Source organism: Pteropus medius, unplaced genomic scaffold (assembly GCF_902729225.1).
Source record: "Pteropus medius unplaced genomic scaffold, Ma_sr-lr_union100, whole genome shotgun sequence".
Taxonomy (NCBI): domain Eukaryota; kingdom Metazoa; phylum Chordata; class Mammalia; order Chiroptera; family Pteropodidae; genus Pteropus; species Pteropus medius.
In genome coordinates, this window is record NW_024350325.1 from 9,401,365 (window position 1) to 9,424,270 (window position 22,906).

At 38.0% G+C, this 22,906-nt stretch overlaps 1 protein-coding gene and 1 long non-coding RNA gene across 8 annotated transcripts in view; one reads left to right on the forward strand and one right to left on the reverse strand.

The window, feature by feature from the left end:
- Positions 1 to 1,740: 1,740 nt before the first annotated feature.
- On the reverse strand, positions 1,741 to 6,144 carry LOC120583870 (uncharacterized). Its single transcript, XR_005647887.1, has 2 exons — positions 6,026 to 6,144; positions 1,741 to 3,604 (listed from the first exon to the last, which is right to left on the reverse strand). It is a non-coding gene; the product is annotated as an uncharacterized LOC120583870 (long non-coding RNA).
- A 78-nt stretch (positions 6,145 to 6,222) lies between these two features.
- Positions 6,223 to 22,906, forward strand: part of RNASEH2B (ribonuclease H2 subunit B) — a 61,669-nt gene continuing 44,985 nt past the window's right edge. For 2 of the 7 annotated variants that reach the window (XM_039839401.1, XM_039839395.1), the window contains exons 1-2: positions 6,875 to 6,926; positions 9,094 to 9,225. In XM_039839401.1, coding sequence (XP_039695335.1) covers positions 6,890 to 6,926; positions 9,094 to 9,225 — 169 coding nt within the window. In that variant the 5' untranslated portion in view covers positions 6,875 to 6,889. The other 5 variants (XM_039839396.1, XM_039839397.1, XM_039839403.1 and 2 more) reach the window with 5 other exon arrangements.

Genomic DNA, 22,906 nt, shown 5'->3' on the forward strand with positions numbered 1-22,906 from the left:
ACTTATTTCAAAAAAAGTACCTTGATCTCTCCATTGTTCTGAGGAGTATATATGAAATAGTTTCCATTTTTCAAAAGCTAGATGATTATGAAATAATTTCTGGAAGAAATGGTGGAAATATCACTTACAAGTTATACATGATTGCTGTGGGGATGCTATTCATAAGCTGGCTCACTGAAGACATAGCCAATGTTAGAAATAACAAAAGGAGAAAACTTCAAATTGATTGACATCATATAAGTAGAAAAAAAAAGCTCACAAAAGCTCAGCAAGGGATGCCTAAAGATGTGGTCACTTCTGTTAATCATTGTCATAATCTGTGCTTATTTAATGTACATCCCAATCCATACTTATATCCGAGCAATTTGAACATAAATTCAGCTGTAAAGCTCTATTCTGTCTCAGCGCTCAACGCTGAAGCTGCAGGTATTGCACCATATTTTGTTTATACTTCTTAAATTTTTAAAAAATCTTAAACCACATTTTAAATAAATGGCAACATGTCTGGATGGTTCCCATCTACAAGGAAGGTGATAGAATCTGTTTTATTATAGGTTTGTCACATTTTAATTTAGTCCCAATTTAGTTAATTACTGCCAAAGTTATGGAACCAATTTTGTAGTCTTTAAGTTTAGGGCAATTCTTTCACATTTTAAATCAATATTACATCTTTTTAAAATCTCTTTGGTTTTCTTCCCAACTCCAGAACAAGGGGTACTTACTTTATGGCAAATTCTTCATCTCTGGTATGCTCTTAATAAGAAATACACGGGACTCATTTGTTCTGCCCAGAAGTTTTGATAGAGGGATTTTTTAAAAATGTGTTTCATATTTATGCTAAAAATAGAGAAATTATAAACACTTTTAAAGGAAAATCCTTTTATTAACTTATTAAAGAATTAGGGATATTTATGAACTAACAAGGTTTATTTGTTCTGTCTAGAGATTTTGAAGTCTTTTTTTAAGTGTGCTCCATTTTTATGCTATAAGTAGAGAAATAAGCATTTTCAAAGACAATCCTTTTATTAATTAAAATTTTTAAATAATTAGAAATATTTAATGAATTAATAAAGAAGACTCAGTTTTCAGGAATGTTACATGGTCACTGTAATTACAAAAGTCAACATGAAATCGATTATTATTTGTAGAAAATGTAGCACTTCCTTTTTAAATAATTGATATTACTTATTTTTGCTGTTGTGCAAAATATTGGGTGGAATTTACATAACTCTCACAATTTGTTAAACTTTTGCAGTATATCAGCGGTTGCAATTTCTATTTTCAGATGGTTCGACACAATGAGTTAATATCTTATTAATATTTGAAATTACTTGTGGGTAGAAAGCAGCAGAAATGTATCATTAAAATGTTATAAATGAATGCATATCATTAAAATGTTATAAATGAATGCATATCCTTAAGCCTCTTAATTGTGAAACCATTGGTAAAAGTTATCAGAACTTACCAAAAGAAAAGCAGAATATTATTGTTTAAGCACATAAGAGGAAACAGAGTAAAATGAAACTAGAAATTCATAATATTTGTATTATCAAATTTAAAATATTAAGTGAGAAATTTTGAAAAATATATCAAAGTAGAAAGAAATGATTAAAGAACAGCTATGGTTAGATTTTAGTCACCAATCATTTATTTTTATTATTCTTATTAATTGCATTCATACTCTCTATATAAGTCTGTATTCTAATTTTGAAAATAAATATTTAAATAAAAAATAGCCAATTTTAGCATGTCTCAATTTATTAACTTGTTAGGTAATGCACTGACTTAAAAACACACCTTAAATGTACTTCACTATAGAAAATATTAATAGCATATATAAAGCAAATTGAGAATAATTAGGATATCAGCTTATCAAAATTTTCTGAAGTATATGGTGATTGCTTAGGCTGACATGTAGAAAATGTGTAATTATCTGATTATCTTATTCATTTGATCATAGTATCTCTACAGAGAGTTCAGGCACAAACATATTTTGGAACTTGAATTACTTGAATTTTCTTGCTACCTTGATTTTATATAAACACATATAATGTTTGTAAACTGTACACACACACAGAAATGTGTAAACAGTGTCCATATGCTTCAGCCAAAGACTGCCCAGAACACACCTGTATTTGAATAAGTTGGGTTGTTCCTTGTTGCAGGAAAGGAGAACACAGGCTGCGTTTGTCTCAGTAAGAGGGCGTTAGAAGGAAACTTTAGAGGGTTTGGGCTTTAGTTGGCTGACTGAGAAAGGGTCTAAAGAAGCAGGGATTCACTCTAGATTGGGTGCTGTTAGCTCATCAACTCTGTGATTGGATATCTTAATGAATCTTGACTATAGAGAGGGCAAGCTGGAATAGGGATAAAGCTGTAATTGCTAAAGAAGTAGCAGTCACTCATTTTGGCCAAGAAAGGAAGTTTAGTATTTTATGAGTGACACAGTGACCCGTTTTTGTCTGTGCTGTCAAAATTATGAAGCGCCTTTGCTTTGTCTCATTTTATTGTAGTCTCAGAGCAGCCTGGTCTGAAGCTGGGATTCTGGGAGATTCTGTGATTGTTTATGTCTATTGGGAGAGTCATGTGGTCTCGCTGTGAGGGCTGGGTCAATTTCTCATTGTCAGGGTCTGCTCTTCTTTCTCAAAAACTTCAGTTATTCTTATTCTATAACTGGCAGATCATATCACCCCTTTTGCAACAAGTACAATCCGATTTTAGGCTGGGTTAAATACGTGTGAATATAAAGGAAATACTCTCCCCAGAAAGGACAGTTCAGTACTCCTCATCAGTCCTCTTTCTAAACAGCTGGCCCTTTCAAGAGCTGATCCTCTCTCCTCTCCAGTTTGCACTTGAGAACCATGTTGCCTTCTTTGTTGTCCCTAGGAGAGTATTTGGAAACAAGACAAAAAAGAGGCAATAATCTTTCCTTGTGATAAAAGTGATGATAAACTTGGATTTTCACTTTTATTTTGTTTTGAAAGAAGCATTCTCATATGTTTTTAATAATCTATAACAGAAAATAAACCTTTTGCTACACTTAGCTCAAGCTCTCTGGTCTGATCACTAAGCATTGCTAAAGGTCATTTGATTCTGATCTCCCCCCCGCCCCCCAGATCTTTTTTTACTAGAAAATGAACATCTCTTGCTTCTGCCATTTAGAAAATTTTCTACGATTCTATACTTAGAGGTATTCCTTATTTTTTTACAGAATGACTTACTTGTCTATTTGCATGTTAGTAGGACTAGTATAAACATTAATTTATGGAATAATTTATGATATCCTAAAAGTAATTAATTTGTTCTTGTTTATGAAACTTAGGAATACAAGCCACACTGTTACCATAACTGCCTATCTACCCACATGTTTATTCAGAAAATATTTGCTGAGTACATGACATGCCCATACAGCTTTGTCCTAGGCATTGGGACACTAGGAAAGGAGGGAGAAGAGGTTAAGAGTTCAGTCTCTGGGTTGGAATTTCTGCTCTGCCACTTGTTGATTGTGCATGTTGGGCAATTATTGGATTTCTCGAAACTTACATTCTTTCTCTGCAACATGCGGAGATCATACTGATATTTTCCCTTAAGGCTGGCTGTTGGATGACTGAAAGAGAAATCCGAATTAGTGCAGAGCTTGTCACAGTACTCAATTAAAGGCATTGCTAGTTTTTGAGGATAAAGTGCTGAGTTACTAGATGCTGTCCTTCCTCCAGGAACTGACTGAGAATCAGGCTCTGCTATCTAGTGAGATAACTGGGAAGCTTGGAGGCATCTCACTCTCTCAGTGAGGGTATTAGGAGGCAAAAAGAGGAGTGCTACGGAGAAGGCATTGTCTAAGGAAGGTCCGAAGGATGAGGATAAGTTAGTTGTCTAGGCAGCAGTGGAGGGGAGAGAGAAGGCAGAAGAATCAGGCCAGTGGAGAGCAGGGCAGTTCTATGGGGAACACAGTGTCACGTGCTAGATGTGACAGAAGGCAGTTCTTGATGGCCAGCCTGTGGACAGGGTCGAGAGAGAGGGAGGTGGTGGGAACTGTGGTTGGAGGGGCAAGTGAGGACCAGATTTCAAGGGCCATGTGTTGAAAACATAGTACCTTGGATTTTAATTTACCCTGAGGACAATAGAGATATAGAGTCAGTCTTCAATATCACTGCCGGACCCCCTCCAAGAATTTTTTTTTTTTTAAGTGGATAAAAGAAATTGTTTAGAGATGTTTATCGTAGCACATTGTAAAAAATCGTTTTTGTCTCTGAACCTAAACATGAGTTAATTATATACTCTCATTAATAGGACATAGTGACAGTTGTTCATGGGTGTCCTGGACCCTCTGTTCTTTGATTTTCCTTGTCCCCTCATTCCTTCTCCATCTCTTATTCCATTCTCCTTCATTTTAAAGACAGTCATTTCTTATGTTTGATACATAGCCTTAAATGTTCATGTATCCTTATAAAGCATATGTTTTATGTGTTTTTAATTTACCTACGTGGTATTCTGCTATAAAACTCTTCCTGTGCCTACATTTTTCTCTTGATATAAAGCATTCATTGTTGCTATGTGTACATCTAGTTCATTATGTGTACATCTAGTTCATTGCTTTTAACTGCTGTATAGTCCGTATAGAGTATACATTATAGTATTATTTACAATACTTTGAAATAACCTGAATATTGCACACTAAAGAATGGTTAAGTAATCTTGGTATATTAGCAGTGTGAATAACATGCATTCATTAACACGGATAGTTCCAGATGTCATGAGAAACATGTTTATGACAATGTAAAGAAAAGCAGACAAAATTGTCTTTACACTGTGAAAACCACCACATAAACATACATATTCATATGGCCAACGGTTGGAAAGATTCAGAGAAAAATAGAAACAGCTCTGTATGTTGGAACCTGGGAACTGCGGGTAACTTCCTCTTGTAGCTGTTAGACATGATTATGGTGTGCCTAGGGATTTGGCCTACAAACCAGAGCTTTTCCTATAGTATATTCTTGGGGAACAGACGAGATCAGAGCAATACCAATTTGCTGCCTGCCCCAGAGTTGGCAGCTGGGTGTCCCCCCTCCACAGAAAGGCTTCCTCTTCACCAGATGTGTTCTGTAGTCACCTTCGGCTGTCTCCTCCCCTTGGGAAATAAGATTGAAGCTAAAAATCTTTTCAGAAGGCTGAGAGAGATTTAGCGCTGCTGAATTTAACTGTCTTCAAGGTTAAACAGAAAAGCAAAGTGTATTAAGAGTTACACATATTATTTTTCCATTTGAGCGAAAGCAAGATGCATGAACGTGCATGTGCACGGAAAATTTCTGAAGGCATAGACAAAAATCTGTAAACAGCAATTGCCCTGGTGAGGGGGATTGGAGATCTAAGATAGGAGGGAGACATACTTTTCTTTAAAGTATGAGAGATGTGTTTATCATCTTTTTTAAAACCTTGTACCAAGCATCACTTTTTCGATTAAAATTTTAAAAGTTTAAATCTCCAAATTTCATGGCTCTAACTTTTTAAACATCGCTTTTTAAATGTCTTACTTTTTAACTCATTAGAGTCTTTCAAAATAACAAATTCATATTTTGAGCCTCAAATTGTGCATCTCTTTTTAGTGACAAGGACTCAGCCCAATTTGAGGACTGCTTACATGCGTTATGAATCACAATGCACACAATATTCTGACATTAATTCTAACGCAGAATGCAAGTGATGATCAAGATATATTGACTACTAAGAGTACAGTAGGATTCGGATATAATGACAGCTGTTGTTCTTAACATGGACTTGCTTTAACTCTTTGCCAGGTGTGTGCAAGTGCTTCTGCCCCTCAGAAGTGGCGGGCGTCATCCGTTCTGGTGCCCCACTCCCCTCCCCGGGGCCCCGGCCTCAACCACGCTCTCGCTTGGGGGTCCCTCGGTCGCGCCACCACCTCGCCGGGAGGGCCGCTGAGTGTGGCGACCTGGCGCCCCGGGCCGCGGCGACCCCGCCCGCCGCCGCGGCCCAGCGCCTCTCGGCGCCCTCGCTGAGCACTTACCACTGGCGCAGAAGCGGAGGGGAGAGGCCGCGACCTGCCCCCTGCCAGAGGGCTGGGCGCCAAGACTCGGGTCGCCTCCGCTTGGCGCTAAATTTAAAAAGTTAACGCGAGCAGCCGGCTGGCTCCGGAAACGAAACCAACTTCGTCCCGCGGGCCGCCTCCTGGGCCCCGCCAGGCCCACAGCGCGCCGCGCCACCCGGAATAGACCCTTCTCGCGCCATTTTCCCGCGCTGCGGGCCGGGCCGGCACTCCGAGGGCTGAGGCCGGCGGCTGCCGCGGCCGCGGGCGCGGCGCTCGGGCCCGGGGGAAGGCGGGCTGCATGGCGGGCCGCGCGGACGGCGGGGACGGCGCGGGCGCCCGGCAGCACGTGTTCCTGCTCCCAGGTAAACACGCCCGCCCGGGGCGGCGCGCCAGGCTCGGCCTCCGGCCCCGCGCGGCCCGGCCGAGAGCGCGCGTTGCAGCCGCCGGGGGCGGCGCCGGGCGGACTCCCCGGGGCGGCGGCCCGCACGGGCTCTGCGCGCCCCTGGGCCCCGGGCCCGGACCGCATTCTCCTCTGGAACACACTGTCCCCCATCTAGCCGCGGTTTTCAAAACTAAGGCCGGAGGAGCAGAAACGGACCGAGCGCAGCACCCCCGCTCGGACTGTTCGTGGGTCAGGTGGGCTGGAGGGAGCGGCCCCGGCCTGCGGACAGCGGTGCGGGTTCAGGGTCCTGGGGCGCGCTGCAGCAGCCGGGCCCGCGTGCGGACTCCTAATAGGTCGAAAGCTAGGATCCAGCAGGCCCGAATGGCCTCGGAGACTGCGCGGTCTTAACATGGCTCCTGCCCTGAGACAAGCCTTAGGTGGTGAGGAAGCGGGGAAGCAGGATGGTGGTAGCGGTTAGGACAGGAGCGATTCGGGCGGGTAGGTAATGACAGGAGTACTGCAGCCGGGCCTCTTAGCCTCCCGCTCGATTATGACCAGCCATTCAGGGCCTTGGGATGACGGACGGACAGTCTGTTGTCACACATGATGGCAGCATAAAAGGAGTTTGGGACTAGGGTGTGCAAGCCAGAAAGGTTCGGCCCTTTTATAGAATTATACATTTATATGATGGCATAACATTGGAAATAAGAAAAATCTATTTAATTTTGTATTTAATTTTGAGATCTAGCTCACCAGGTGCTGTATTTGCTGATGATAATATATTTGCCCAGTAGGTTTTTATGGTGGATATTAAAAATTGTTACATGACAGTTTGTCAGTGTTTTTGTATGTTTAACATTTTCTTCCTTTATAAAGAAACAAATACATACAGTAAACACATTTCAGTGTTTAACTCAATGAGGCTTCATATGTATGCACCCCTATAACCGTCTTCCAGGTTAAGATGTAGAGCTTTTCAGCAAGCTCCTCCTGGCTGTTGGTAGATAAGCCACGGTAACCTCTCTGCTGACCTCTGTCACCAGAGATTCGTTTTGCCTGTTTGGATCAGTGTGTGCTCCTTTGTGTCTGGCTCCCTTCACTCAGCATTATGACTGTGAAATTCGTCCATATTGGTTGTTGCAGTTTGTTGGTTGGTTTGTGTTTTCATTGATGTGTCTATTTTATTGTTTGAATATCCAGAATATTTATCTCCTCTATTGTGGGTGGCCCTTTGGATTGTTTGCAGTTGGTAACTATTATGAATTGCACTTCTAAGGTAGACAGAGGCATTCATTTCTCTAGGGCGCACCTCCAGAAGAGGAATTGCTTGTCCTGGATACTTGTATGTGCAGCTTTAGTGGACACTGCTAAACGATTTCCCAAAGTGGTGGTTTGATTTACACTCCCACCAGCAATGTATGAGAGTTCCTTTTGCTCCACATCTTCATTATATGTTTGTATAGTAAAACTGTGCAAAATTTAGCATTTTGGCAGACTCTAGCAAAGAACTACCACTGTACATGCTTTACATTAGAAAAATCCTCTCCTCGCTTTTGTCACATCAGTGAGGTTTTAAGGGTAGTGCATTATTATTCAAATGCACACAATGGCTGAGGATAATATAAGTTTATTTTGTTCTGTATTGACATTTTATTTTTAAAGTGTGTGTCCTCGTATTAAACACAAAAACCTTCAAAATAATTAAATATAGATCACATCCCTGATAATTGTAGGTTTACTACGTCTACTGCTGTGAGAAGAGTTTCAGTTCAGTTCCTGTTCAAAGCTGAGATGTACTGTGACCTTTGAATTCACTGGCGGAGGATGAGGCAGCTGTTATGGAACTGAGTGGCCAGGCAGACTGTTCTGTGACAACTTAAGCTTCATGCTCCTGTAATTCTTCTTGCTGGCCTTTAGTGACACCTGCAGGCTCTGAGGGTACAAACACTGGTGGTTTGATAGTTACTGCAGTACAAAAATGCTTCTCAAAACTTGAAGGAGAGAATAGGTCACCTGCAGCACCCCACCACCAGAGTTCCTGATTCAGTGGCTCTGGGGTAGGCCTGACAGTGTTCATTTCTAAGAAGTTCCCAGGTGATGTTGATGCTGCTGGTCTGGGGACCACACTAAGAACCACTGTAATGAGACCAGCTCTTGAGAGCTGGATTTGTAGATAGGAATGGTCATCCTGAGATTTAGCTCTCTTTGTGGTGGGCTGGAATTTACATAGCCAGGTAGTGCATGTAAGCTCAGGGTATTTGTTTTTTTGTTAGGATATCAGCTCCAGTAAGTTACACATTTGCGAGGAGGAGACTACCCTTGGCTGAGTGAGCACCATAGTTACAGTAAAGTTGGACCCTTAGTAAAGAAAACAAAGATTATGTAAGTTTTTAAAAAATATTTGGTGGAAGCAGCCTGTGTTCAGTTTTAGAAAACTTCTAGTAGAAGAATCTGAAGCGCTTACTCTATATAGTGGAAAGTGAGCACAGGGAACAGACATTAGAGATTTATCCATGAGACAAATGTAAAAGCCACTGAACCTTGAGATGACACTTTCCTCAACATTTAATTCATGTTATTTATCGAGTTGCCTACCATAGCATTGTGTTATATCTTGAAGAGTAAATTAAAAAGTACTATGTAGGTCTCTTTGACTCATTTTTAGTTCCTCTGAAGAAGTCAAATATTCCAGGAAAGCAAAAGCTGGAACTTGGAAGGGATACTTGTGAGGTAGTCAGACTTGGGGCCTCTATTTTCATAGGCCCATGGAGACAGAACTGCCTCTCTTTTCAGCAAGGTAAGCATTTCTTGTAGTTTAGGATGGTCTTAAATGTTTCTCCAAAATGGCCTGGGAATACTAGCCTATTTGCAGTTTTAGTTACTATAAGAGACTATTAACATCTCTACTTTTTGGAATATAGTAGAAGTTTCCAACCCTCTTTGCTGCCCTAAAAATAAATATTTAAGTCATATTTTCAATATTTTTCTCTAGGCCAAGTTTTGTATGCTTGTCAGTTCTACAGAGTTAAGTGTAGACACTCATATGAAGGGCCCGCTGGGAACAGACTCACTAAGTGTAGGTTCAGAAACCGCGTTGCTTGTTTTTGTGCCTGGACCCTGTTAACTTAGCCTTCTCTAAGGAAATGTTAAGACATTGGGAAACCCTAATGTTGTGTGAGGAAAAAAAGCAAGGACAGAAATGATCCCGGGACCATTGAAAAAACCTCATTTGAGTCCACTTAAGCTGAAAGCACCCCTTAATCAGCCCCTGATCAAACTGGACTTCAGATTTCATCTTCAACTATAGAGAAGTTTTGCAATAAACTTTAGCTTTTTGGGAGATAAGAATCCCAGGCCTGGCTGCCTACCTTAGACAGTCCAAATATAGTAAGAGACCTATATGAAGCGCTGCCGTAATCATAAATAATGGTATCAGATTTGTTTCTCCAAATGGAATACAAAAATAGATTTGAAAGCATTGTATGAATGCAAGTCTATGTGCTATGCTCTCATTAAAGAATTAAAAGAAATTTTAATGGAAAAACGAATTTTCCTATTTAATGATAGAGAAAATTTATCAGTGCTATTTCTGATTAGAGTCTTGTAGCTTTTTAATAAGCATACAAGAACACCTCGTTTGAAAAAAAAGTAAATGTGGCAAAAGAAGAATTACTATAGACTTAAATGACTTTTCAATGAACCTAAAAAGCAAACAAAACTTTTTTCCTCCTTTACCTAAGTGCACATGGTTAATCTCAGAAGGAAACTTTAAGCAGGTTTTTTGTTCTTTGTCAAACTGTTTGCATGTATGTCTGTTTGTGTTTAGAAATATACCTTGTGGGCTGAAAGTTTCCTTAATTTCAGAAGAGCTTATTCACATGGGAGGAACCTGCACTTAGTTTGGCCAGCGATACAGGGGACCTGGCCAATTCAAGGGCTGATTTTAGACAACCTCTGAATAATTAAGCTCAGCTTCTTGGAAGATATGTCATTTACTGAATAGTCGTCTGCAGGCCATCAGCAGTGTGGGATTCTCTGAATTTTCCAGCACGGAGCATGTTTTAACATTTTCCACACAAATCCTGAGTCTGGCTTTGTCTTTATGAAACGTTTTTTTGGTGGGAACCTGACTGACCTTTCTCAGATGGCCACTGGATCTGCTCTCCTTGCTATTTGAGCACGTTCTGAAGTGGATGGACTTAAATCAGTTGCCAGTTGGTGTAATTAGGCTGTTTCCAGAGCCTGATCTTGTCCTGCTAATAATTGTTCCAAAAGACCTGGGACATTTATAAGTAAGAACTGGTGACTCCCTCATATTTATCCTTCAGGGCAGAAAAAAAAAATTATAAAAGAAAGTAAGCGATGTTCATAATTTTTATTTGAATAGCAGGATAGGGGCTGCATGAGTTTTTCCCAGTATCCTCTGAACTTTAAGCATGATGTGAAGATACCAGCAACTCACCAATATTCTCTAAAGCCTGGCTATAATAAAACACACCTTAAACTAGATTTATGCTATTGATTAACTCTGTGTTCTTGGACAAATTGTATCCTCATTGTAAAGCCTCAATTTCCTCACGTCTACAATGGGAAGAGCAGTACCGGTCTCATGGGGTCGATGTCCAGTTGGTTTGAGTTACAGTAAGCTCTGTTTCACACCCCAAGGTCTTAGCCTGGGGCTTGGGACAGAGTAGCATTCAGTAAACATTTACTGAAAGAATAAACCTCGCACATTCCATTTCTTCCGGCAGTGTTCTTTGTTTATGCTGTCCTTTTCCTTCTCCTTTCCCTTCTATGCAAATTCTACCGGTTCTTCAAGGCTCGGTTCAACTTTAGTTTCTGTGAAGCTAAGCCATTTAATCTGCTGCAACTTCTCTCTCTCTCTTTTTTTTTTTTTTTTTGTTGAATGCCCATGACTTTGTATCTGCCTGGACCCCTGCCCACCTTTCTCCATGTTCTCTGCCTGCCAAATGCCTACTTAGCCTTTAAACCATTGTGTCACCTCCTCCATGAAGCCTTCCCTCTCAGTCTCACCCCCTGTTAGTATGCAAGTTAGTGGTACCCCTTCAATCAATTACACATTTCATCGTGATTATTCAGTTTACTATCATTTTTATATAACTGTTTTGAGCACCCAATACATGGCAGTAGGTAGGTGCATTCTCTCTGGGTACCTACCCACTGTTAGCTTCTCATTGGTGAGCACCTTGTCCTTAAGCTTCAGAGACCAGCTTTGCTCAGTGCCTCTGAAAGCAGAGCATGCTACTTAGAACTTCCAGCCTTTTGTTCAGAGATCCTTTTCATTTGTTTTTTAAAATATTATTAAAAGTGACTTTCTTTCCTAGATATGTTTGTCTGCTGAAGTGGAATGGACTACCTGGTGATAGGGTCAGATATTCATGTTCTGATGCCTGTGTTGCCGTCCACTTCTGAAACAGATAGGATCCAGGCTGACCGAGGTCTCTTTAGCCAGAGCTGATTTCCCTGCGAGTACATAAAGTCCCAACAATGTTGAGTGAGGCTCTGTAGTGATCGGTTGCTCAGTTTTGAGCAATTAACTCTTCATTTACACACTTTTCTCCTAGTATTTTTTTAGTGACTTTAAAAATTAGACTAGTACTACATACCCAGTAAAGAACTTTCAATAATGCAGAAAAATGTAAACAATTTGTCCATCAAATGCCACTTATAGAAATAACAATTTGGGTAATATTTCTTTCTAGTCTTTTTATGTTGCATTTATCACAGAATAAATTCTGTTTTTTTTTCTCATTTTTCTATTTCTGCTTCTGTTTCACTGTTTACTTTCTATATATTTACTAAAACACTCACTAAAATAATCAGGGATGTTGGACTTGTAGAAGAGTATTATATGGTTTTATTCTCTGTACTTAATGATAGAATTAGAAAAAGACAGTTAAATTGGTTTAATAGATAGCTAGGGGACGGATTTTTTTCTCTTAATTTTGGTAAAGATAGAAACACTCAGCCATATGAACAAAATTGACAAAGAATTTGTAGGTCACACTTTGAGCATTGAAGAAGCTTATTATGAGTTTATATTGTAACAAATATACCAAATAAATATTGCTTTCACAGGGTAGATAACATATTTAGAATGGATTATCTTTAAGAGTGGATAAAGACTGAAAATAAAAATAGATGCAAGGGAGGTGGATATAAAATAGCTGTATCCAGGGATGGGCAGGCTCCACTATAAGCACAAGGTGGGAGAGAGGGCGGACAGAGGGGTACTTAAGAGTAGGGGGTGCTTTCCTGGAGGAAGGAAAGAGTAGGATAGACAGCACAAGAACAAGCCACTGCCATCACTCACCAGTGTGACTGCGCTCTGGTCAGGAGCATGATCCACTTGTGACCAGCTTGTTTCGGTCGAGCATTCTGAGTTTTTCAGTTATTGATGATTTCTTTGACTAGGTGGCATACAGTAACGGCAGAGGCTTGTTTGTATAGAGAACTACATTTTGGCTGTAATTTATAGTCTCCTTAATTTAGCCAGGGTTTATGTAAGTTTTAGGAAGCGCATCTCCTAGGCCTGTATCTTATAGCTCTTATGCTTTTGCTATACACCTTGATGTATGTTATTATATTTGACCTTCACAATGATCTTGGGACATAGTCAGTGCAAGCTTTATTATCACCATTCTACAAGACTCAGAGAAGTCAAATAATCTGTCCACCACTCAATAGGAATTAAGTGGCATAGACTGCCAACTCACCCATGTCCTCTGGGACTCCTGCTATGTGCCAAAGGCCAGTCTGCTCACTGAATGACTGTTGGAGAGATGGGAGGACCAGGAAAGGCTGAGGTTCTCTCTGTTGTTGGTTGGATGACCAGGGACTGAACATACCTTTCCTGGAGCCAGCCCTGGTTGTCATTAGTCATCTCAGTCAATTCTGTCCTTTCTACCTGTCTAGAATTTTCCTGCTTCCCCGATATTTCAAGACCTTAGCACTCTCTCTGTATATAGCTGGTCTTTGTGGCTCTGAGTTGGCTGCCGCCCTGAAGTCTTTCATCAGTTTGTTCTTCAGTGCATAGGGCATTCCCAGAAACAAGGCTGTTGATGAGGCAGCTCTGGAAGAATAGAGATTTTATCTTGCTCAAGGCCAGTTTTTATATATTTTTTCAAAGCTTCAAAATTAAAAGATATTCTTAGAAGAACCTATTACTTCAGAATTATCTTTCTAGTGCATGCCTTTCTCTAGCTTTCTTGGTTTGTTCTTGGTAGTGTTTGGGGAAGCTGAGCTTCAGAGTCAGGAAAATGACCCAGAACTCTTTGATGGCAGTGCTAACATCTTGGGAAGGGAAGGCATATAGTTATTGCTGAAATTAGCATTTTTGGAAGCAGCTAGTAACTTGAACAATTTGCTGATTTGTCTTGCATATATTATATTTGTGTCCTAGCAAATGGTTCTAAGGAGGTATCTCTGGCAATCAGGCAGAAGGGAACCAGGGGTTCTGAATATATTCTAATGGCTAATGTCTAAAGAAAATGAACAGGACTCATTTAGGACACAGCATGAGAGCGATACTCTCATCATTTTTTTTTGTCCTGTTAGATCTTCTTAAGAAACCCGAATAGCTTTGATACGTATCTAAAAATAAAGTGAATAGTGCTATGGTATCTGTTCTTTCCTCTCCATGTAACGGTGAGTATGTGTTCTCAGAGCTTATCTGCTGTGTGCCAAAAATCAGACAGGGCTATGAACAAATGTCCATTGCTTCCAACTCATAAGAACACTTGGCAAAAAAAAAAGTGGCTCTCTCTCTCCTGTCTCATGTCTTTGAAGTTTAAACGATATGAAGAAATTTTCTTAACTAAGAGAGTGATAAGGAAGAGCTGCCAAGTTTAAAAACTGGTTGACAGATAAGTTCAAGTCAACTATAGAACAACCCACACTATATGGTCTGTAAATGAAAAATAATGTTCCATTTTGGCTTGTACAATGTTTTATGACTAACTTTTCAAAATTATAGAATGGTTAAGTCTATGCGTTGATAACATCTATATATCCTAATTTTAAGCATTAAAATGTCACATATAACTTGAGGATATATGTAGCTGTATATAAGATATTGTAATCTCTAATAGGAAGATGAGTTTTCATGTCATTGGTAAGACTTAATCTTTTTTTTTTTATCACTAGATGTTTCTTATATTCCATAACAAATTTCTCTCATTCTTTCTTTATGTATTTTTTGATTCTGCCTTTTTCTCTTTCTTGCTTTCCCCAGCGTCCCCTTCCTTCCTTTTCCTTCTTCTGTACCCTTGGCACTGTGGGCTACTGGCTGAATTGGAGTAGGAGCAGCTGATTACATGACTCTTAGGTCCTCGAGGCTGAGGAGGACAGAACAAGATGGGCAGATGAGTTTGAGACGTTTGTGTCATACCAGAATAATTATTATGCTTTGGAGCTGCACTTTGTGTTTTCTGAGTTAAGAAGGCTGAGATTTGAGATGGAGTTTCTCTAAAGTGTCATAGTTTAAAATGTTGCTTACCTGAGGTTAAATCTTACCTATCTATACAGTTGAAAAGCTCTGCAACCTTGGACGGGTTTCTTAACTTTGGACAAGTTTCTCATCCAAAATAGGAATTAAAAAAGTAGGAATTAAAATAGTAGAAATTAAAATCCTCATAGAGATACTATGATGATTACATTATGTAATTTATATAAAGGACATTGCCTGATATAGATAATACCTTATACATATTAGCTATTGTTTGTTATTTTACATTCAGTGGACACAGTTGTCTCAAGTTCAAATGTCTGAAAAGTAGGAATCAGTTTTGTTGTTGTTGTTGTTGAAGTATTTAGATCAAGATGAGCTGCTAGAGTTAGTAGTCACCAGTGGGACATAAAATTGATACTTTACAGAGAACACAGAGACTGTAAGAAAACTGCTATGGAATTATTTTGACATAAGAAACTAAAGTCGCAGGGCTTGAGATAATTGGAAAGTTTGATATTATTGAATCTGAGATGGCCACAAAGACTCAGTACCTGTTTCTGATTTGTCAGAATTTTTTTCTGTTTTTGTAAAAACACTCTTTTAGCCAGCATGGCTTATGTCATCTGTTATGTAAGAGAAAACAGTCAAAAAAAGAAAGTGTAAAATTTACTCTTTAAAAAACATAATGTGAAATCTTGTTTTATTTAGCATAGTTTTTAAAACAGTGTTTCATGTGAGTAAATTTTCTAGATAAATGAAGTTTGGTTCATTAAGTATCAAAACTTGCTTTTACCATTTCTTATTGAGCTTTTTCTAAAACTCAAACAACACTTTCATGTAACATTTATTGAGTGTATACTATGTGCCAGAAACTCTACTGGATACTTTATTTTATGTACCTTAATTTTTGCACATAAAATGCTTTTTGTTCTGGCTTTTTAAAAAGAATATACTGGTCCTAATTTAGCTCTTCTTGAAAAGCTAATTGTTATACCCCTACGTAATTCTGTGCTTGGAATTTTTGACTTTTATATTTTGATATTATTCTCTACATTTTTTTTTCTTTTTTATGGTGACATGGGTTAACGAAATCCGTTAAGTTTCAACTGTACAATTTAACAGTAAGGCACATATACATATATATACGTATATATACATATATATGTGTGTGTGTATATATCTACATACACACACACATACATGTGTGTGTGTGTGTGTGTGTGTGTGTGTGTGTATTTACATTGTGGGTTCGCCTCCCACAGTTAGATTTCTTTCTGTCACCATATATTTGACCTCTTTTACCCTATACCTCCCCGCTCCCCTCTGGTAACCACTATTTTATTGTCCATGTCCATGGATCTCTGTTTGTCCTGTTCATTTGTTGCTTCTAGGTTTATATCCCACATATAAGTGATATCATGTGATTTTCAACTTTTTCTGTCTGGCTTATTTCGCTTAGCATGATTATCTTGAGGTCCATACATGTTGTCGCAAATGGCAATATTTCATCTCTTCTTATGGCTGAATAATATTCCATTGTATACATGTACCACAGCTTCTTTATCCAGTCGTCTATCGTAGGATACTTCGGTTGCTTCCATGTCCTGGCCACTGTGAATAATGCTGCTGTGAACATCGGTGTGCAAATATCTTTTCGGATGTGAGTTTTCAAGTCTTTGGGATAAATACCCATTAGAAAGATTGCTGAATCATAAGGTAGATCAATTCTTAGTTTATTGAGGAACCTCCGTACTGTTTTCCATAGTGGCTGTACCAATTCACGGTCCCACCAGCAGTGTATGAGGGTTCCTTTTTCTCTGCATCCTCTCCAACATTTGTTATTACTTGTTCTGTTGGTTATAGCTATTCTAACAGGTGTGAGATGATATCTCATTGTGGTTTTGATTTCCATTTCCCTAATAGCTAGTGATGTTGAGCATCTTTTCATATATTTGTTGGCCATTTGTATGTCCTCTAGGGAGAAGTGTCTGTTCAGGTCCTCTGTCCATTTTTTGATTGGATCGTTTGTTTTTTTGTTGTTATTGAGTTGTATGAGTTCTTTGTATATTTTGGATATAAAGCCCTTTTCAGAGGTGTTGCTTGCAAATATATTTTCCCTTTTGGATGGTTGTCTCTTTACCTTGTTGACAGTTTCTTTTGCTGTGCAGAAGCTTTTTAGTTTGATGTCTACATATTCTTAATGTTTCTATGTAGTTGAGAGAAAATGGATTCTTAATTGAGTGCTTATTACATGTTCTAGGCACTTTCACATTTATATAAGTGTAACAAAAACCTGTAAAGTAATTATCGTTATGCCTATTTTTATAAATAAAACAACTGAGGCACAGAAAGGTTGAATATTTTGTTCAAAGTCATAGTATTGAGTAAGAAGAGGAACTAGGATTGGATTATGCACCTGTCTGACTCCAGATCTTCTGTTCTTCTATGCTGATGTTATCAAAGGAATAGGTATTAATTCAAAATATGTTTATAGAGGAGAATCCTTCTCCAACACTCCCACTTTCTTCCTCTTCTGATTTTTTCTCATTATTCTAAAAGATTTTTTTTCTACCCTAATTAATTTAGCTATCCTTTAGCTGTGTTAATTGCAGTTAAAAAAGATGGAGCTTCCAATTCTGATGGGTGAGAAACTAGCTCATGGGATGATTCAGGGTTTTCCAAATTTAAATGAAAATCAAAAACTCTTTAAATTAGATAGAGCTTTTAATTTTTAGTCATAGGTAATTTGTTTTCCCAAGGCCAGGTATAGACTAAGGAATTTATCAGAACTATTATAGCAATATGAGTTCTTTTTCATGCTAAGCCTTTAAAATCTGGTAGGGGTAAACTCACTCCTCCATAAAAGCAATGAAAACATTGACAAAGATGGCCAAAATCAACTTTTTCAGAACTCTTGAAATTAGCCAAAGGCTTCCAACAATCTGAGGAGTGTTTATTCAGGAAAAACTGCTGAATCTCATTAAGCAGGGCTTGTGGCATTGTAACTTGAACTGTTCTCATCTCCCTCTACTCAGGTCTGCAGTAACCTTGAAAACCAGCAGTCTTGCAAACATGGTACTTGTAAAAACCAGCTGCCTCAAAAAGTTTGGAGCTCCTCAAAAAGTCACATTCCCAGAACATTGTCCCTATTTGACCTGCCTTGCAGCTCCCTGGAAAAGCCCCATTTGCAGGGCATTGTTATCACTTAGCCCTGATTGGAGATTACAACTTGCTCACAGGAAAAGCCATATCCCCAGGGCAGTTGTTTAGCATATCAGCTGCTGAGGGGACTTACCAGCTGGGCAAATAAGAACCTGGCCAAAAACTTAAAAGGAAGATATGGGGATAAGATATCCATAAGGGGCTTTGAAGGGCTCTGACATATTCTTTGAGGGCTGTGCACTTATGCAGGGCTGTGTGCATGGCCAAGAAAGACCTGGAGAGGGCCCTAATCTCTCACTTCTCACTGACTTTGAGGCTGTAGGCAAGCAGTAGTTAAAAGGCAGAAGTTTAGATTGCTTGAGTGTTGAAGGCATGCCCCACACATAGGCAGACCCCTCAGCAAATGTTGGGAGACTTATTGGTGCAAAACATTTAAGTAAATCTCAAATCTGTCATTAGCTAACCACTAAGCTAACTGAGACATAAGTGGTTGCACACGACAGGGAATACAGACTCTAAGTTAGTCCAGGAAAGTTACTAAACCAAAGGCAGCAGCCACAATGATGACAAAAATCAGAAACAACAAATATTGGTGAGTTGGGAGAGGGAAGTCTGATTTCAAGAATTATCACATTTATTGTGATGTTATCTAAAATGTCCAGTTTTCAAATAAAAGGTATGAGATACATGAAGAAACAGAAAAGTATGGCTTATACACAAGTGGAAAAAGAGAGTCAATAGAAACTACCCCTGAAGGGGCCCAGATGTTGGACTTATTCTACAAAGATTTTTATTAGGTATTATAAATATACCCAAAGAACAAAAGGAAACCATGTCTAAAGAATTAAAGGAAAGCATGACAATGAAGTCTCACAAAATAGAGTATATCAATTAAGAAAGATAGAAATAAGGAATGTATAAATTCTGGAGTTGGAAACTACAATAACTACAATGAAAAATTCACTAACAGGCTCAAGGGCAGATTTGGGCTAGAGGTCAAAAGCAGCAAACTTGAAAAAAGACCAATTGAGATTATCTAGTGTGAGGAACAGAAAGAATTAAGAAAAAAAATTAAGAAAACTGAGCAAAATTTAAGAGACCTGTAGTACACCATCAAGTATACCAGCATATGTATAATGGGAGTCCCAATAGGAGAAGAGAGAAAAGGACAAAAAGAATATTTGAAGAATTAATGGCCAAACACTTCCCACATTTGATGAAAAACAAACTACACATCCAAGAAGCTCAGCAAAGTAGATAAACTAAAGGAAGTCCATACCTGCATACATTGTGGTCAAATTGTCAAAAGATAAAGACAAGGGAGAGACTCCTGAAAACAGCAGTGGAAAATCACATATCAAGTAAAGGATCCTCAGGTAAAATGAACAGCTGACTTCTAATTAGAAACCCACAGAGGCCAGAAGTTAGTTGTATGACATATTCAAGGTGCTGAAAGAAAAACTTACAAAACCAAGAATTCTACATATGACAAAACTATCCTTCAAAACACATGGAGAAACTAAGGCATTCTCAGGTGAAGAAACACTGAGAGAATTCATCACTAGCTGACTTGACCCTCAAAATATCATAAAGGGAATCGTTCAACAGAGATAAAAAGTCACTAGATAGTAACTTGAATCCACATGAAGAATACAAAGCACTTTTAAAGATAAATATGTAAATATAAAACATGTACAATATATTTTTATTTGTAAGTCTTTTCTCCTATTTGATTTAAAATACAACTTCCATGAGGCAATGATTATAAAACCGTTAATGGGCTTATATAAAGATATAATATTATTTACATAACAATATATAACATTTACATAACAAATATTATATTATTTATATAACAATAATAGCACAAAGGTAGAGGAGGAAAAGAAATATATTTCAGGTAAATTTCTGTATACTATTGAAATTTTCAAGTTAGCATTAATCTGAACTACATAATTGTAAATTAAGATGCTAATTTTAACTCTCAGGACAAACACTAAGAAAATAACCCCCAAAAGTGTAGTAAAAGAAACAACAAGGGAATTAAAATGGTACACTAGAAAATATCTTTTTAACACAAAAGAAGGCACTACTAGAGGAATAGAGGAACAAAAATATATGACATAGAAAACAAATTGTTAAATGCCAGATGTAAATCCTACATTATTAGTGATTATATTAAATGTAAATACAATAAACATTCCTATTAAAAGTCAGAGATTAGCAGAATGGAGGGGGAAAAAAACATTCCAATTATATGCTATTTATAAGACAAACACTGTAGATTCAAAGATACAAATAGGTTGAAAATAAATAGAAAAAGATATACCGTGCAAACAGTAATCAGAAGATAGCTGGAGTGACTAATAGCAGATGAAGTAGATTTTAAGACAAAAGTTATTACTGGACACAGATGTTTTATAATGATAACAAGGTTAGTCTATCAGGGAGATAAAATAGTTATTAAACATGTGTATATCTAATGACAGCCCAAAAATACATTAATTAAAAACTGGCAGAATTCAGGGGAGATAGAGACAATTGAATAATGATAGTGGGAGATTTGAATATCCCATTTTCAATATGGATAAAACAATTAGGAGGAAAATCATCAAGGAAATAGAAAACTTGACCAACACTCTAAACCTGAGAGTGATCTGTAGAACACACACCAACACTCTAAACCTGAGAGTGATCTATAGGACTACACATTCTTCTCAAGGGAGAAACATTCTCCAGGACAGACCATATTCTAGGCTATAAAACAAGCCTCAGTAAAGTTTAAAAGATAGAAATTATACAAACGATGCTCTCTAAAAATAGTGAAATAAAAACAGTGCAATAGCAGAAGGATATTTAGGGAATTCACAGGCATGTGGAAATTAACACACTCCTAAATAACTGATGGATGGAAGAAGAAAGTTACAAGGGAAACTAGAAAATGCTTTGAACTGAATAAAAATGAAACACAATATATCGAAAACATAAGGGATACATACAGGCAAGCAGTGTTTAGAGCAACATATATTAAAAAATAAGAAAAACCTCAAATCAATAACATAATTTCCACCTGATGAAATTAGAAAAAGAATAAACCAAACCCAAAGCAATTGGAAGGAAGGAAATAAAAATTAGAACAGAAATAAAGTAGAGAATAGAAAAATAAACAGAAGAATCAATAAAACCAAAGTTGGCCCTTTTGAAAAGATCAACAAAATTGACAAATCTTTAGCTAGACCATGAATAAAAGAGAGAAGACTCAAATAACTATGATCAGGAATGAAAGAAGAGGTGTCATTACTGATGACACAGAAATAAAAGAGGATCATAAGAAAATACTATGAATAACTGTATGCCAACAAAATAGATAATTGATGAAATGGACAAATTCCTAGAAAGGTATAAACTACCAAAGGTGACTTGAGAAGACATAGTCACTCTGAATAGACCTATAGCAAATAAAGAGATTACATTAATAAATTAAAACCTTTCCACGCAAAAAGTCGAATCCCAGATAGCTTCACTAGCGAATTCTAGTAAACATTAAACAAATTAGTACCAGTTCTTTACAGACTTTCCCCAAAAAGGGAAAAAGAGAGCATTTCCCAACTCATTCCATGAGGCCGATAATACTCTCATTCCAAACCCAAAGACATCATAAGAAGAAAACTACAAAGTAATATCCCAATAGATAGAAAAATCCTCAACAACTAGCAACCTAAATCCAGGAGTATGCAAAAAGGATTAAACACCATGACCAAGTGAGATTCTAGGAATGCAAGGTTGGTCCAACATACCAAAATCAATTAATGTAAATAAATATGCCATTTTAGTAAAATAAAGGCCAATACCATATCATCGATAGCTACAGAAAAAGCATTTGAGAAAATCTCTTTTCATGATTTAAAAAAAATAAATAACACTAAAATATATAAGAATAGGGAACTTTCTCAATCTCATAAAAGGCATCTGAAAAACCCATAGCTAACATCATGTTAACACATTTCATATGAAATTATTTTACATGTTGAAATATTTTAGATTTGTTGGGTTAAGAAATATATCATTGAAATTTATTTGACCTATTTGTAATGTGGCTCCTAGGAAAATTTTAAATTACGTATGTGGTTCATATTTGTGGAATGCATTTTATTAGTATTGAACAGCCCAGTTCTGGACCCAGGGCCTCCAAGTTCTGGCAGATCTGGGCCTTATTCCCTGCCATGTAAAACTAGATGATTGGGAGGTGAGGGCAGAGCATGGGGGTTGATGGAGCAGGATAGAGAAGTAGTAGACAGGGGAAGACGAAAGGATGCCTTGAATGCTATCTTTGAGTGCAAGGGCTTTGCTTTATTCACGGCGATATCCTCAGTGCCAAGAATAGTACCTGAATTGGTAAGAGAAAATTGGTAACATAAAAAGTATTCAATACGAGGGTGATGTTTATTACTAAATGGTAATTTACTTACTTAGAACCTGATATTTGCTAGGTCCTGCTATAGGTACATAGAATCTAGCAAATGTGAAGGCTGTTTAGTAAGGACAGATGTGGCATTTGATAATCATCCAACAATGAGATAAGTAGACAAGATAAGGGCAACTGGAGAGTGGTGGCTGCTGTCTGACAAAGTGAGTTTGTTATTGCCAGGTTTTTTGATTGTGCGAGGCAAAATCTTTGCCTAATTGTTTTTCATATTTAGGAAAATATATTTTAAGTCAGAACTTTATGTAAAATCACCTGATTTGGCACCTAATTCAAATTTTTTTAAATGTGCATATCAAACAAAACCCTTCTGTGGACTGGTTTTGACCCCGGAGCCAACTAAAGATATAGCTAGTGAAACAA